At 45.0% G+C, this 16,445-nt stretch overlaps 1 protein-coding gene across 1 annotated transcript in view; it reads left to right on the top strand.

Moving 5' to 3' along the window:
* LOC147705912 (inactive serine/threonine-protein kinase TEX14-like) overlaps positions 1–16,445 on the top strand; it is a 722,788-nt gene that overhangs the window by 505,793 nt on the left and 200,550 nt on the right. Inside the window, exons 14-15 of the mRNA XM_086929575.1 lie at positions 9,640–10,255; positions 10,656–10,849. Of these exons, the coding sequence (XP_086785701.1) occupies positions 9,640–10,255; positions 10,656–10,849 (810 nt within the window). The remainder of the gene's footprint in view (positions 1–9,639; positions 10,256–10,655; positions 10,850–16,445) is intronic.

Raw genomic sequence — 16,445 nt, 5'->3', positions numbered from 1 at the left:
TCGACTGTAGAAATTGCAGCACAAGTTTCCCCAACTTTCCCTGCCCAGTACTTAAATTGGAGGAGTCTACCCTCTGTATCTCCATGTCTCCCATATCTATATTGCCACCCGAGTCACTGCCATACTCACTGGCGCTCGATTAGTAGCTCTGGTGCTCCTGACTGTAGCTTTCCATGGGGCCATATTTCGTCACGCCACCAGATACAGCTTCACCTCCGAGCAGCCGCTAAAACCACCTCGCCAGCTTCCTTGCAGATTCTGTATGTATCGGTGGGCGGCCAAACACTCGGCAACCCTGGTATATGGCAAGCGCCTGGGGCCAATCCTCACTATTGCCTGCATCCAATTCCACATGCCCAGCAGCAAGCCCAACAGCAGGAGTGGCTGAATCTAACAGCAAGTCCGCCAGTGGATGCGTCCGTGAATCCGTCCGGTAAACAACTTCACCCGCGATATTGCAGTTCTTACCGTTTCACCACTGAGAGTACAGAGACGAAAAAGTATCAGTGATAGACTGGCAGTGTGGCCAGCCTTCCTTATTCTGAATTCTGCTTTCCTCTACTATAGTCCTTCCATTGTAGCTTAAGCCTCCAGAGCTCCTCCGTGATCGACTCTCTGAGACGGCGTCAGTCCGCCATCTTGCTCCTCCTCTACAGAGGCAGAATTGCTATGGTAAAGAAAAAGAATAGCTAGAGTTTTACACCACCTGCTATTTAAGTACTATTTCCAGGCCCTCCAATAACTTCATCATACACCAAAATGTTGAGTATTCTTCTCTGAGAATGGTGGTGACGCTACTGAAGGTCATGAAAGGCAATGAGAACACCTACTAGATGCTCCTTAATGTTTCTGTGATGGGGTAACACTGTTTCGTACTTTCATAAAGAATACCTATAATGCAGGGTGACAGGGGTTGTTTTATACCACTTAGGTGTCATCCCTCAGTAAAGAACATTCTATACTGACAAACAAGCCATCTCAGAGTGATGTATATCATGGGAGGCATATATGTCCCTCTTCTAAGGTCACAAATGCAACTATGACTCCAGTAATTGGGTTAACCATGTGTCCTGATTTATCAGAACGTTCGTTGTTTACAATGCTTCAGAATGACACAACATGAAGCACTATAATAACTAAACGTTGGGATCCTATTGAACTGTCAGTTAGGTTTACCTATTTATGTTGCTATTTTCATCCACAAACACTGTTCCCATGGCCCTCTGTCACACTGCAGATACAGATGGATGACGCCCAGTATCAATATGTGAACAAAGCCCCCTCCTCCCTCTGTGTCTCCTCGGACGCTATCTCCAACCAGTCTGCACCGCGACGTTCACGTACCTAACCCAAATGATGTCTGGTCAGATCTGCTTGTGACACGCCCCCTAAGGGGTCATTATTTATACCCTAAATCTTGGCTGAATATACTAACAATATTGCAGTTTCAGTAGAAACTTGCACCTTGATTGGTTGGCACAGGTGACATAGGGATCTTAGCATCCTGTTCTCATCGCAAGTCCAACCCATACCGGTTCTGACAATAGGGGCTTAATGCTAAGAACAATATACATAACATGTATCAATAAGAACATCTCTTGCAACATCTTAAGCAACAAAATGAATCAATCCTTTCGTGTCTCTCTTTCACATCGCACACAAGGATGACACCGCCCCATGAACACTGGTACGTTGGCACGGTGACAGGAGTGTACAGATCATTGTGGCCTTGACCTATGTGTCTTCACTTGATGCACTTGGCAGTTCATGCAGCTGGTACATTCTTCTGCGCATGCGTCTCTCATTCAGCACACTGCTAATAATTCTCAGCCATGCTGGATTCTTAGGCAGCCATTTTTATTGTGGGCCCAAATGTATACTAAAGTAAAACAAACATAAAGGAATATTAATTTATGAAGTAAAGCCCATTATGTTCACCTCCCACCATTCTAATACCATGTAATAATTATTACCTAGCGAAAGATATTAATTTAAAGAAGCTTTTCTATTATTAGTGCACAACATGCAAAATGTGCAATGTACAACATAGCATAAACATGCACCCGTGCACATTTTCAAAGCGCAAACAATTAATACATGCTCATAGAAACATGCTCTAATGTTTTAGATAGCTTTTCATGCAAATTGCGTTTGCCCCACGTGTAGTGTTGGTGCATGGTTGATTAATTAATACATATTATAAGAAAGATAAGTTATGAACCGAATATGCATTGTCTAAATATGCAACAAAGCCAAGGTCTCTTGAGATGGGAACAGAGGGAGAAGACTACAAGGAAAAGGAGCTGGGAGGAGAGAACACACATTCCATTCTTATCTTCAAGGCTAAAGAGACCACAGTAAACCTTCTGAAGTAAACTGAAATCACAATTTTTTCTACACTACAAAAACACATGTTAATTCAGAAAGTGCAAAACACATTTTCGAAATTAATGTACATTCTATAGTGAGATTAAACCCCAATTATTCACATTTAAACATGGCTGTTTAATTTATTGAGCATGTTTTTTTTCATGAAAGCGGTTTAGACTGAAAGCATCTTGACCAGGCCTCATTCATGTGTCATGTGTTTTCACTTGCACCAAAATTCTGCGTGCCATTTTAAAATGCAATTTGTCTGAAACTTAAATCAGAGCAATGCATAATCTAGGTGAAATCTAAGCTACATCAGTGGCACCAGTGCAAAAAGTTGTCAGAACTCCTCTAAACACATAATATTGCTATTACATCAATTCATGAGGATGAGCTTTAGGAAAGACTTAAAAACCTGGCTGTTTGCGAAAACCTAAACATCGTGAGTCAGGTTGTTCCAGTCATCTATGTATCACAATTAGCGCCAAGATGACTCGGCATTCGCTGCGCTCTATAAATAACATTTCAAATCAAATTAATTATATTATTTACCTCTTTCATTTCATTTTTTAAAATGTTGCTATTACTTACCCGCACTATACCACTAGTAACAGTACAATATAGTGCCTTTTGTACATAAACAAGTCATAACACTTTAACAGACTTTATGTAACATATATTGTACAACTACTCAGCAAGCTACAACTTAAAAGAAAAACCAGGTTATTATTAATCCCATAGGCGACGCCTAATGCATTTACCAATGCTTTTAAACTAGTTATCATACTCTGTCCAGAACTTGGTATGTTTCTGAGGGCAAGATGGCCGCTGACTGATTGCAGCAAGAAGTCGCAGTTCTCCCTCCCTCCTCCCAAGCCTCGATTATGCTATGAGGAGTGCTGGAATGCTGGAGATCCCTTACCTAGCAAATTACCAGATAGCGGCATGGATTCGTGATTTTTCTTCGCTCCGGTGGGTGCTGTGGATTACGGCAACTTTGGAGTGCTGGCCTGACTGGCTTCCCCAGCGGTGGCGGCGGCTTAGAGGCAAGGACAGCATGGCACCTAAGGGGGCCCAATCAGCCAAAAGACACTGATGTTCAGAAGGAGAAGCAGGTGAATACTAATGGCAAGGAGTCACTGAAAGATCCAGCAGCTTTGACCTCTAACCAGCGCAGCTCAACACAGCTGCGGAGAGGCATTACAAAAAAGCTAGTCGACCCGCGAGGCAATGGCAGTGGTGGGCCCGCGGTGATCAGCGGCGGGAAAGATTTTGATGGAGTTATCGGTAAGTCGGCATCAGTAAAGGGTGGCGTACATGGGGTAAATCTAAGGACCCCAAAGAACTTGTACTACGGCAACCTACCTTGCAGGAATCCTTTTCCGCGAAGGCAGCGGAGGCAGCAGCGATCGACTCTGGAGCTGCACTGTCGGAGGACGCTGGAAGTGAGGTTGCTGGGCAACAAGCGGAAGCAGAGCTGCAGGCAATTCCCGGGGAGAAGAAAGGCAGTTCGAGTGCTGTCTTTGCAGGGCCCATAGCCGATGTTCAGGACATACAGAGCATGGAAAAAGGCAAGTCTCCTGATCTTGGTTGAAAGCGGAGTGACTGACGGTTGTGGTGCTAAACTCGAGCAAGTTGCTGGCGCCACTGGAGGGGCAGCTGGGGGTGCAGAGAGTTTGTTGAGTAATGAACTGACTAGACTTGGAAAAGTCCCCCCTGTGGTTTCTGCTGTGTTTGGAAAGGAGGGGGCCGCGGGACAGGCTCACGTGTTAATACAAGACAGGGGGATTCCTGGTACCCCGGATGGAGAATGCTTTTTTCTCTCACTGATGATACGGACTCCCTGTTATCAAGCGAGGGAAGCTTGGTTAGCAGCTCTGACTCGGACTCTGCAGTACGTTTGTCAGTTCAGAAGGCACCGGCGACTCATAGGGGCTTTCAGCAGAAAAGGTCAAAGTCAAAATCAAAACCCCCTTTCAGTCCTTTAGACGCTGGGGCTAACAGGAAACTTCGTTGGGACTACTCTGCGACCTCATATCTTTACCAGGAGGGTATGGTAGGTGACTCAAAGCTGGTCCAGGACAATCTAAGTAGCCGGCCTCAAGCCACATCACTTGATCTTTTGTACACTACCCAGAAGCAAATGCAGGGTGAAGCCAGATCAGAGAGCCAAGCAAGCAGCAAAGAAAATCCAGAGCTCCATGAGAAAGATTAATAAATTGTATGATGAGTTGGCAGATAGGGTCGCTCATGTTGAGGAAAGAACGGGGAGGCTTGAAGACGATGTCAGTAGATGGCAATCATTCAAGGAGGCACAAAAGAAGATGGCAGAGGATGTCCAATGGAAGTTGGAGGATTTTGAGAGCGTCCGAGATGAAATAATATAAGGCTCTTGGGGGTTGCGGAAGGGGTCGAAGGACAGGATGTCAGGTCATTCGTTATCAATTTGTATAAGGGGGCTTTTCCCGAATTGACAACCTGGGGGTGGGAGAGTGAAGTTCAGAGAGCACACCGCTTCCCACTGGCTCCCCAAAAATTCTATGGGGCATCTCAGGTTGTAAGACCTCAGGCAATCCTTGTCTATGTCGGCAATTTTCTTCTAAGACAGGAGATTATGGAGAAGGCAAAACCAGAGGCTAGACGTACGTTTGATTGGGTCACCTTTTTTGCCCGTCCGGATTTCTGCCATGCCAATGTAGAAAGAAGGTCGAGGCTTAGACAGTTGATTACACCCCTCCAGAACTTAGGACATGAGGCATATCTATTGTATCTGGCAAGGCTTAAGATCATTGTTAAAAGGCATGTTAGAATGTTTTTTTCCGAGATCAAGGCCCAACAGTATCTTGCAGAATTAAAGGAGCAGAAGAGAGGATGGGGGGTTTGTTTGGTTTTCTGTTTTTTTGGCGGGAGATCGGTTCCAGATAGAGGGGATTTTCCCTAGGAATTGTTGGTATTAAGGGGCACAAAGCGTGGAAGTTTTAGGGGGAGCGGGGGTTGCGACTGCTGCAGTCTAAGCTGTCACACATAGGTCATGAGTGACCTATTTGCCTGTATGGGGGTGGGGGGACTGGGGGTAGTTTTAACGGGGGACTGGATGTGGGGGTGGGATGGGGGTTTACACGGTATAGCACACCAAGTCTGAGATGGTTGAGCAGTCATATGAGGTATATCAGCAAAAGAATGAAACATTTTTCACAGGAGATGAGGAAATTACGTAGTGACATATTGGCTATCTTGATGGGACAGGTATACAATGTATTCTAATGAGTATAAGAATTGCTTCTCTCAATGTGTCCTGGTTGAATGACCACATGAAAAAACAGCGCGTTGCGGCTGCCCTGAGATTAATGCGGCTGGATTTTGTTTGTCTCCAAGAGACACACGTAGAAGGGACAAGGGTTATTTAATCGAACAGATGGATTTTAATCTACTTGCACATTCGAAACAGGGGACCTAGACCAGACGGTTGGCTATTTTGTCAAAAAGAAGGGATGTTAAGGTTAAAAGAAAGAAGGGAGATGAATGGGGAAGATGGGTGTTGGAGGAATGTATAAGAAATGATCAAGTAGTTACTATAAGGTCGGTATATGGATCAACTGAGGATGATCCGGATGTTGTTGAATTTTTAGACTCAGAACTGGCTTCCTGGCCTGAGCCGGTCATTTTGAGCAGTGATTTTAACATAAATGGAGTAGGGGTTCTGGGTATGGAGTATGGGCAGTGTTATGGAGGCTGTAAGAAAAAAACATGTCGAACGATACTTAATCTGGCACGTCATAACTCCTTAATTGATGCATGGGTACGGCTGAATCTGCTAGACGATGGAATTACCTATTATTCCGCTCCACATAAGGTCTGTGTCAGATTGGATTATTTCTTCATATCAAACTCTCTATTGTCAAAAAGTCAGATAGAGACGTTTCTTCTAATGGTCTTTGATCATAATCCACTTGTTTTAACATTGAAACTGGCAGGTGGGGATAGGCGGGTGCGAACATGGACTTTTGAAAGAAGGCTGCTCATGGACGATGGGTACCTTAAACATATGACAACTGGATACCAACTTTCTGGAAGAATGATCGTGGTAGTACTTCCTCAGGAGTAATCTGTGATGCTTTTAAGGCTGGCATTCGTAGCGAGACATTAAGTTATAGTCTGCATAGACAAAAACAAGAGGAGATTAGAGCTAATAAGTTGGTTAAAGCAGTCTCAGAGGCAGAGGAAGAGCTGACTTTGGCAACTCGGTCTGGCTCCTCACCGGATTCGGCACTTTTAAAAATCGTGTGTACTAAAGCAGAGGTGAATGAGGGCTTTGCTATTAAGGCAGCTGCGACCTACTTAACAATAAGGGAGCAATGCCATGAACTGAGCGAGCGAGTGGGACATACCCTCGCGGTTCGCACAAGACAGAGATCGGCTTCGGGAGAAATCAAAGAAATATCAGATGGTAAAGGAGGTATAGTTGTTGATGCAGAGGGGGTTAGGGAGGTATTTAGACAGTTTTATGCTAAACATTATAGCAAGGATCAGCCAGGGGACCCCCTAGATATCCAATGGTATCTCGAGGATGTTTCTCTGAAGGAGCCAGGGAGGCGCTTGATGTACCTCTCAATCTCAAGGAAATTACTGCAGCACTTAACAGTCTCCCTTCAGGTAAAGCTGCGGTGCCTGACCAGATCCCCATCAAATTTTATAAAACATTTCAAACTGTGATACGCCTTGATCTGGTTGATACAATCTTACAGGCCCAGTTAGGAAACACTGTGCCGGATTCTTGGGCAGGCGCTGACATCATTGTGATCCCTAAAAAAGGTAAATCACCTTTGGAACCGGGGTCATATAGACTTATTACCCTTATGAACTTGGATGCCAAGATCTTCTCTAAGGCAATGGCTCTTAGGTTGTGTAAGATTATAGTGCAATTGGTTAGTCCTACCCAACATGGTTTTATTCCAGGGAGGGGTACCGCACAACACGTCCGCAAGGTAATTACCCTATTTAATGCCAAGGAAGTCTCAGGAGACCCCATGGCGGTTATGTTTTTGGATGCAGAAAAAGCATTCGATCGGGTCTCCTGGGATTTTCTCTGGACAGCTTTAACTTGGCTGGTATTGGTATTGGGGAAGGGTTCATAAGGGCAATTCAGGCACTTTATCAATCCCCTACAGCTCGGCTTAGAATCAACGGAGGGTATACCTCAGCAGTGCAGATCAAACGGGGTACTCGACAAGGGTGCCCATGTTCACCTTTGTTATTTGCGGTATATATGGACCCGTTGATCCGCAAGCTGGAGCAAATGATCAGATCCTACCGATTAGGGCTCAGGGCCAATTTTTTAAAACTCTGGTCTATTCAGACAATGTTGCGATAGTGACTCCTTCTCCTGTTAGTGCTATCCCGGAAGTAGAAAGGGAGGCTGCGATATTTGGTCAGATCTCAGGCTATGCGTTAAATGGTCCCAAGACACAGATTATTAAGAATAGCCAGGTAGTATGCGTTGATGTACGGGTAGTTAAATCTGCTGTGTACTTGGGGATTTGTATCTCAGCAGATCTGGATAAGATTGTGGATCAAAATATTGAACCTATAATGGCTAAAAGTAAGAAAGATCTTGATAGGATCCACAACCTTCATCTCTCTTTGGTAAAGCGCGCTAATGTTGTGAAAATGATAATTTTGCCTAAATTTCTTTATTTATTTAGGACAATCCCACTGACTTTTGAAGGCAAAGGGTTTGTTGCAATTGAGCACCTAATTAATAGATTTATTTGGGCACAAGGGAAGACCAGGAAAGCCCTTCGTTTTTATAACTCTCCCTAGGGACAGGGGAGGATGGGTGGTCCCCGATTTTAAGTTGTATTATTGGGCAGCAGCCTTCCAGTACATGTGTGGGCTGATGGGGGGGGAGATACCTCAGATCCACAGGTTTGGATAGGCTTGACAAATATATACGCAATACTTATTGGCGAGAATGCAGAAAACTGTTTTTTGAAATATACTGACCCCAGTTATTTTAAAAGAACTAGATTTAAGACACTTATGGCAGCTTATAAAATCTGGGCGGCATTCTGTTAAAAACTGGGGTTGGTCAGATTTAATGCCTATACTCGAATCAATAGGAATTCTTCTCTCCCGGCAGAAATATTTGCATATTCTGTTATGACTGATTGGGGGCCACAGGGAATTCGGAAAGTGGGCGATTTAATGAAGTCTAACGGAATCCTTCAGTTTACTGATATTTAGGAGAGGTATGGTGTGGCTAGTAATAATTTTTTTAAGTTCTTACAAGTCCGGAGCTATCTAATAAATAAAAAGGGAGGCTCTGCGGGGTTTGGGAAAAATAGGATATTGGATGTAATCGAGGGTGGGGCAGAGTGCTCCATTAGGAGGAAGCTGTCTGTCTTAAAAAGTGATGACCTGAAAAAACATGGAAGGAAATGGGCAGATACGCTTCAGGTGGACCAGAATTGTTTTCAGGACTCTCTTGAGTTGGGGCGGACTATACTCTGCTCGGCAGCATTGCAGGCCCAGCACTATAAAACAATATACTCCCTGTACCATACACCCGCTACGATTGCGATTGCTCAGTGGGGGACGACAACAGGAATTACCTGTACTCGGTGTAATAGTACTGAAGCGGATATTATTCATGCCTTTGCATTATGTCCTCAACTATATTCGCTGCAGAGAGCCATTGAATCCTTTCTGTGTCAAACTCTAGGAATTAATGTTACCCTTACCCAGCATGGATCATTCTTGGGGTAGGCGGGGGCGATGAGCAATGTAGCTTGCATTATTTCTTATTTATGGCCATGTCAGTTTAAAGAATCTGTGTGGCAACAGCTTGGCTGGATAAGGTAACCCCAACCTTCCATCAATGGTTGGCTAGATTGCTCTCTGTGTATAATTTGGAAAAAGGGATTTATGATGGGAAAGGGAAAAAAGGTAGAATGCTTGGAAAATGCATTGGGGATCCTATTATGAGATGGAAGGAGATTGTCTGAAAACAAATTCTCTTTGAATTTATGTTTTCTTTTTTTTATTAAGAATAATGACTGTTGTTCTGTTCTTTTTGTTTGTACGCCTCGAATAAGTGAGTGTGCTATATGTAAAATTATTTGATTTATTGTTCGGAAACAGAAAAACGTAATACAAAAATATATATTTTAAAATACTCGGTCCAGGCTTATTGAAAGTGCATGTACCAATGCCTTACTTGTCTTTTATTTAATGGAATTGCCTTAGTTAATTTTGTATCTTTTTTTTTAGAATACGGACACCAGCAGATCCTCACCAGGTATAGCCAAAGAACCTCCACTGGATTCTTCCGTCCTTCCACAGGAGCACTTCATATCAAGCCTGCAGGAATCAACCACCCTGCTAGAAAAGGCAGACACATCACTGCAGCTACTAGAGAGGCACTTTCTCAAAGGCATTGGAGTTCTGGAAGCAATTGCCAACCACACAGAGTTATGCTCCACCCGGGGGGCTACTGCAAGTGTGCAGCTGGATGACTTTGCAAATAATTGCTCTACAAAACCTCTTCCACATTCCACGACCAAGCACCTGCAGCATGGCCCCACTGAAGTGAAGCCCCAGCTCAGTAAAGAGCAAAGACCTTCAGATCGATTGCTAAAAAACACTGGTTCTGTCACCAAGATAAAGATTCTTGGTCCACCTTCTGAAGTCAAAGCATCACAAAAGAAGCACAAAGGTGATCGGATGGATGGAGCGAGGATTGTATCATGCAGTGATGATGGAGGATTGGACGATTCAGCAATTATGTCACACCAAGAGCTTGCGGGCTTCATGCGGCCACCAACATACCCCCGACTAAAATCAAACCTGGGCCTGAAATTGCAGGCTAGTAGCACCGCTTGCAAAGGTAATTGTCCACTCAGAGTGAAGAGATGCTGGCTCATAGATTGCAGAAGAGCTGTGGCCGGTCACAGTCCGTTGTGACACCCAGACAAAAAGGCACTTCAGGTCAGTGAGAGGTGTGCAGTTTAATTTCCTGGAGACTTCTTCTAGCACCACTCCGTTAACTGGAATAGCAGAGGTATTATGTGAGTGAGGATGTGGATGCATTGGTTAGCCGCCTCTATGTCTTAGTGTTTGTACAGCTGTGGGCCCCCCTGGGAGACAGAATGGGCGGGGCCAGTGCATGTTATATGCTGGTTCCACTCGAGCTAGCACAGCTTCTCTACCATTCCAGAGGTTACGAAATGTACAATTCAGCCACGCAGGCCCCTCAACTTTCATTTTATGACACCTTACTTTTTCAGAAACATCCAAAGAAGTTGTTGATCCAGTCTGCAAAGGTCTGTTCTTGGTGACACAAGAGGCTGAAAAGAGAGCTGACACTGGAGTTCCAAGAGGACAAAGACAACTGTGTTGTGAAGTGAAACAAGTACATAGCCTCTCTCTGCAGAGCATCATTGATCTCACACATCGCTCACGACAGGAAGACAGGCAAAAGGTAGGCCCTTAACCCAAAAACATCACATGTTGCAGGTCAAACAGCATTCCCTCATGCTTCCTGTTTTTTCTCTTTTCACACATATCATCTTTAATAGAATGACATACTGTATTTTAAAATCCTTTGGCACAAAGTTGAAACCCCTAGATTGTTTATGGGGATCTCCCCTAGAAGTGGACATGGCATACGTTGATATGCATCCTGATGAAACATCATGATGACTTCTTTAGGCTGAAAACGCATATCATGAAGGACGCAATTTCACTCTACTTCAGAGATCCAACTCCAAGACACAACTATGTCTATATGAGTGTTTATACACAACTAATCAGAGCACCAAAACACTTTATATGCAGCCCAAAACACTATTACCCCCTCACAGCTCCTCAACAAGATGGGCTGCCACCATGACAGGCACCTTTGCAACCACACCTCTGCATTAAATGAACATAGTCATGGTGGCGGAATATCCATATAGCCACAAGGCATTACCCCTTTACTCACGAGCAGATGCACAAGTAAGCAGTACTTGAAAATCTCTTCTGAATCCTAGCCTACCTCATTCTCAAGTTACTGCCTAAAAATATCTCTTTGTAGACTATTTTGAAGTATGTCAGTCTACATAAGTTTCACTCCTTATCTGAGGGTAGAACTCCAATATTGGTTTCTGATATAATTTTACAGTTGACTCATTCTCCCACTGAGAAATTTATTCAGAAAGATATCCATACAAAAGTTGTAAAGCTTAAAATGACATCTTGTGATGCTTATAGGACAGATACGATCTAATTAGCTGAAAGGTAAATGGAGGATGTACTCCAAAATCAGGGTCAAGATGTGTGTATCTATAGGCTAGATCTAAATACATTATATATTGTTTAATAGTAGACACGATTTGCGCAATGACTTTTAGCAAATTCAAAGGTATTTTTGTGAACTGACCTAGGTACTAATAGGTCGGTTCGGAAAATGTCAAATCGCAGTGGGACTCGATTCAACCTGCCTCATAAGTGTTAATGAGGTAGGTTACAAATTGCAACCCACTACAATTTGCTGTCATCACAGTAATGGTGGCCTGCTGGGGACAGCAGACCACCATGTCTATGATTGCTGTTTTTTTCAATGCAGCCCACTTTCCCTTAAAGGGAAAAGGGAAACATTATAAAAGATTTAAAAAACGTGGGAAAACTATTTTATTTGTTGCTGTAGATACGCATGCTCTGCATATTTCTGCCATCTAGTGTTGGGCTTGTGCAACTTGTTATTTTTCCGAAGAAGTCTTCTTCTCACGAGGTCTAGTGACTCAATCTATTGCTAGTAATGCACATGGGCATTCGTACTATTTTTAGATTTTTTTTTTTTTCGCAGTCTGGTTCAGACGTGTTCTCACCAAGCTCCAGTTAATCGTCTTGTGGTGGTGTCACGGGCCAGTTTGGATCCTTTTGATGCATTAGTGTAACAATTGTCATGTCTTCCCTTAGTCTAGAAATGTTGCACACCCTCGTTTGGTTTCACAAAAGAGATTTTTCTATGCCCCTTTTGGGGCTTAAGCCTCCTCGGCATTTCTCTGCACTTTGATGAGCAGAAATATTTCATTCGTAAAGGAAGGGACTCCATTTCGAAACTGCCTGAAGTGTTGCTCTGGGTATCCATGGTTAGACCTCCATTGGGGCCCGTATTACACAAAGTGCCCCGGTGGCAAAGCAGGTTTTTGCGCCCTCTTTGTGTGCGCCCAGGGCACTTTGTTATTACAGAAGGGTCCGCGGACGCTTGTGCGGCCTCTTCTGTAATACCAATAGGGCTGATGCAGATAAAGGGCCAGCGCTATCTTCAACGGACATTCCCTCATTTCCATGGGGGTGTGCCCCATGCAATAAGAGGATCCCTTTGTCTCTGCGCCTGCGCCGTATTGCAGACGTGGCACAGAGGCAAAGAAGCTTTCAGGAGGTGCACTTGTAGTGCGCTATCTAAAAGGTGGCCCACTGTCAGTGTGTTCCCTGAGAGCAGCCCTCTGGAGAGGGGAAAGGGGTCCTATGGAGCCCGAGACATCCCCTTGCAAATCACTGACTACATCCGCCTGCAAGGGGATCTCTATTCCCCTTTAAAAATGCAGTTGGATTGCACCCTGCACTGTGAAAACACGAAGTGCCATCAAAGCAGCTGCTCTGTTCTTCACATGGATGCGCTGCCCCCAAGGCAGCAAGAGTTTGTAGCTGCCCTGAGGGCAGGGCATTCATCATGATACGGCGCATTGTCCTTTATTGTGCTGGGTGCATCTTTTAAAAGGTGCACCCAGCACAATGAAGGAAAATGTGCCCCATGTTTAATGTGGCCCCAGGTGTCTAAACTCTGTCTCTGGAGCACTGCGAGGCCTGCTGTACTACTTGACTCGCATTCCATAATAGGAAGACCATGAGCTACTGTCTAACTCAACACCTCCCATCCATCTCCATGTCGTATCATCAGTGACACACTCTCGATGTCTTCGGTGATCAGGACGACAAAGTCGAGCCGTAACCAGGGACTTCAGCCTCAGAGGGTCGGTCTTCTCTTTAGAAGAGAGCTCTAGCTCTCTATCATCATCCATCGAAGATGCCAGCCGTAGGACCGTCCCCCTTCCTACAAATTCCCGGTACTGTGGGCGAGTGCCACATTCAAAGGGGTCCAGCTTCGAGTCCAGAAGCCCGCAGGAGGCTTGCAGTCTACCACTGCTAGAAGGCCATAATTGGCAATGTCAACATGCATTGGGCTCAGCACCTACGCAGCTCCTGGCACTAAAGCAGGTCCCAGATGCACGCCATTCATCTTTGACTGCCCTTTTGGCACTGGCTTCAAAGATACCCTCAAAGCCATCTTCAGACTCAAAATCCTCGGAGCTGAAATCCTCCCCAGTTCCACCAGACTATTTTCAGCACCAGAGCGCATTCCTCTTCCGCCTCTGAAGATTAAGGTCAGCCCATCCTCCCTCACCTTCAGGGTGAGCTCGGAGCCCCTTAGCAGGGATCCTCATCCACCTACAGACTGGTTGGATCCTTGCTCAGCCTCCTCCAAAATCCAAAGATCCCACTCCTACAAAATGAAAGCTGGCCTTTGAGAAGGCCCTCAACCCATCAGAAGAGCCAATGCTCAAGGTTCCATGGTGTTGGGCAAGAGGCACCAGTTCATCACCCCGTGCCTCGTCTACCTCCACCTCACCATTCCCCTACTCCTCCGTTGACACCTTCTCCACTCCACCACTTCCTGACCCCTCTTCTGACTCTTTTCAGTGGTTACCACACTCTAGGATTGGATGAGACAATCAAGGATCTCCTCATGGTCTTTAAGGCACACCTTTAGGCCCACACCCTCAAGACAACTTGTGAAATGTTTATAACTTTGACTCACCTGGGGATACTAATCCCCACCTGTACCGTGCAAATCCTTCCCTGCCTGATGACATCACCTCCTACCATGCGGCCCTCCATAGGTCGGCCAAATACCATAAGGTTGAGATGCATACTCTACCAGAGGATAATGATTTCTTGCTGAAGACTCTCTTCCACCCATCACTCCATGCAGTACCTCCCTATTCTTAAGGGAATGCTTAAGCCTGCTCCTGACATCTTTAGGGAGCATGTAAAAGCCTCGGTTATTACCCCCATGTTCAATAAGCAATAAATGGTCGCCCCTCTGACCAGTATCAGACAACTTCCACCGGATGACTTTGTTACCCATACCACCTACAAGCGTGTCAATGCCCAGGGCACAGGCGATGTACAACCTCCAGACAAGGATAGTAAGAAAATAAATGTAGAAGCTAAATAGGTCGCTGCCTAGTCTGTGACACATTGGTGTAGCGCCAATTCTGTCAGTTTACTTTCCTGGTCCAAGAGGTTGCATTGGAATGAAATGGAGGATCTTATTCCGCACCTCCTGGACCAGTACAAAAATAGGGGCTTGTGCCAAGCGGCAACCTTATCTCTAACACCAATATTCAGTGTGCCCTCAATGCCAGTGACACTGCAGCCTGCAGGATAATATCAAGCGTCCTTTTCTGCCAACATGCCAGGCTGCATGTTTCCAGATTCAAACCGAAAGTCCAGCAGCACCTGCTCCAACTGAAGTTCGATGGGGAGCACCTCTTCAGACCGCAGGTTGACCAGACGCTCAAGAAGATAAAGAAGGACACTGATACCGCAAAAGCCATGGGTGCATTACAAATACCTTCTATCTGTGATTCCTTTCATTTGTCTCAGTACAGTGGAGGTTACTAGACCACCTCTCTTGAGGCATCCACCTCTTTTCAGAGACAGAAAATGTTGTAGACCTCTCCCCGGGGCTACTATTGACTCCCCCCTCCTTCTACCCCCCCCCCCCCCCATAAACACAAAACCTGTTGGGGGGAAAACTACAGTGGTTTCTGTCCCAGTGGGTAAAAATCACCTCGATCAGTGGGTCTTTGACATTATAAATCAAGAGCTTCTACACTGTGTGAGAGCCTATTTTAGAAATATCCTGATCTGGGTCTAACTGTTGTTTTAAACTTTTTTTTAATTGTGGGTGGGGTCATTTAATCTTCACTCGACTGCTGTTATCTTTGGGAATGAATAGTCTTACCTTGCCTTGTTTGCACTTGTTTATTCTGGATTCCTCTTCTTCGTCCTGTGGTGCCTGTTTTAGCCAGCAGAGACATCGCTGTCTCCTTCCTTGGGCCATATTTCTCGGACAACAGCGAGGAGCGAGGGAGCACTCTAGCTTCTTTTTATAATGTGCATTGTGGGGAATAATAGGTGTGCAGATGCTTGCTTCATCAAGAGCTTCTACACCGTGTGAGGGGGTATTTATAAAATATTATCCTGTTCTGGGTCTGTTGTTGTTTTTTTTTTGTTGAAAACATGTTTTATTGAATTTTCAAGGTACCTTGCATGTGAGTATCCGACATATAGCAATTGCATGCAAGATGATATCATGTTACACAATTTGGGATACCTGTAAGATACACTTTGTGAATAGAACATATATAAAACCAAAACTTCAAGCTGACTGTCCCACCCCCCAGCATTGTAGGCTATTATTTACAACATCTGCACGGTGAGAATAAAAGTCAGACATAATATCATATGAAATGGCCATTAACAACCAATAGGAGCAGATACTTAGGGTTTTTCCGAGGGAAGGGGGGAGAAGATCTATACCCCGATAGGTAGCCTATCTAGACAACATTTTCCTGTGCTTTTGTGGGCATCCCCGTGCTTGGAAGACTGCCATTTCTGCCCCAATGCAAGTGTCAGACGCCCGCCCCATTTCCCTATTGTCAGCGGGGAAGTTCCTTTCTAAAGCTGAGCGATATCCTGCTTGGCAATCGGGAGCGCTAAGAAAAGTAAGTGTTGCTCTTACCAGTTCCCCCCTATATCTTCAGTGCTATGAAGAAGGAACAGTCGAGAATCCGGCGGGATGTCCCATTACTCCTTAAGGCAAGTCCGAACCTTGCACCAGAAGCGCTATATTGCCGGGCAGCTCCACACCGTGTGAACATTTGACCCCCTCTTCCCTGTCACAGCGTAGGCACAGTGGGGAAGCTATAACTCCCATTTTCCAAAGGCGAAGGCATGTATAG

Source organism: Lissotriton vulgaris, chromosome 7, assembly GCF_964263255.1.
Source record: "Lissotriton vulgaris chromosome 7, aLisVul1.2, whole genome shotgun sequence".
Lineage (NCBI taxonomy): Eukaryota > Metazoa > Chordata > Amphibia > Caudata > Salamandridae > Lissotriton > Lissotriton vulgaris.
Note: the sequence above shows the minus strand (reverse complement) of the source record. Positions and strands in the feature narration are given on the sequence as shown.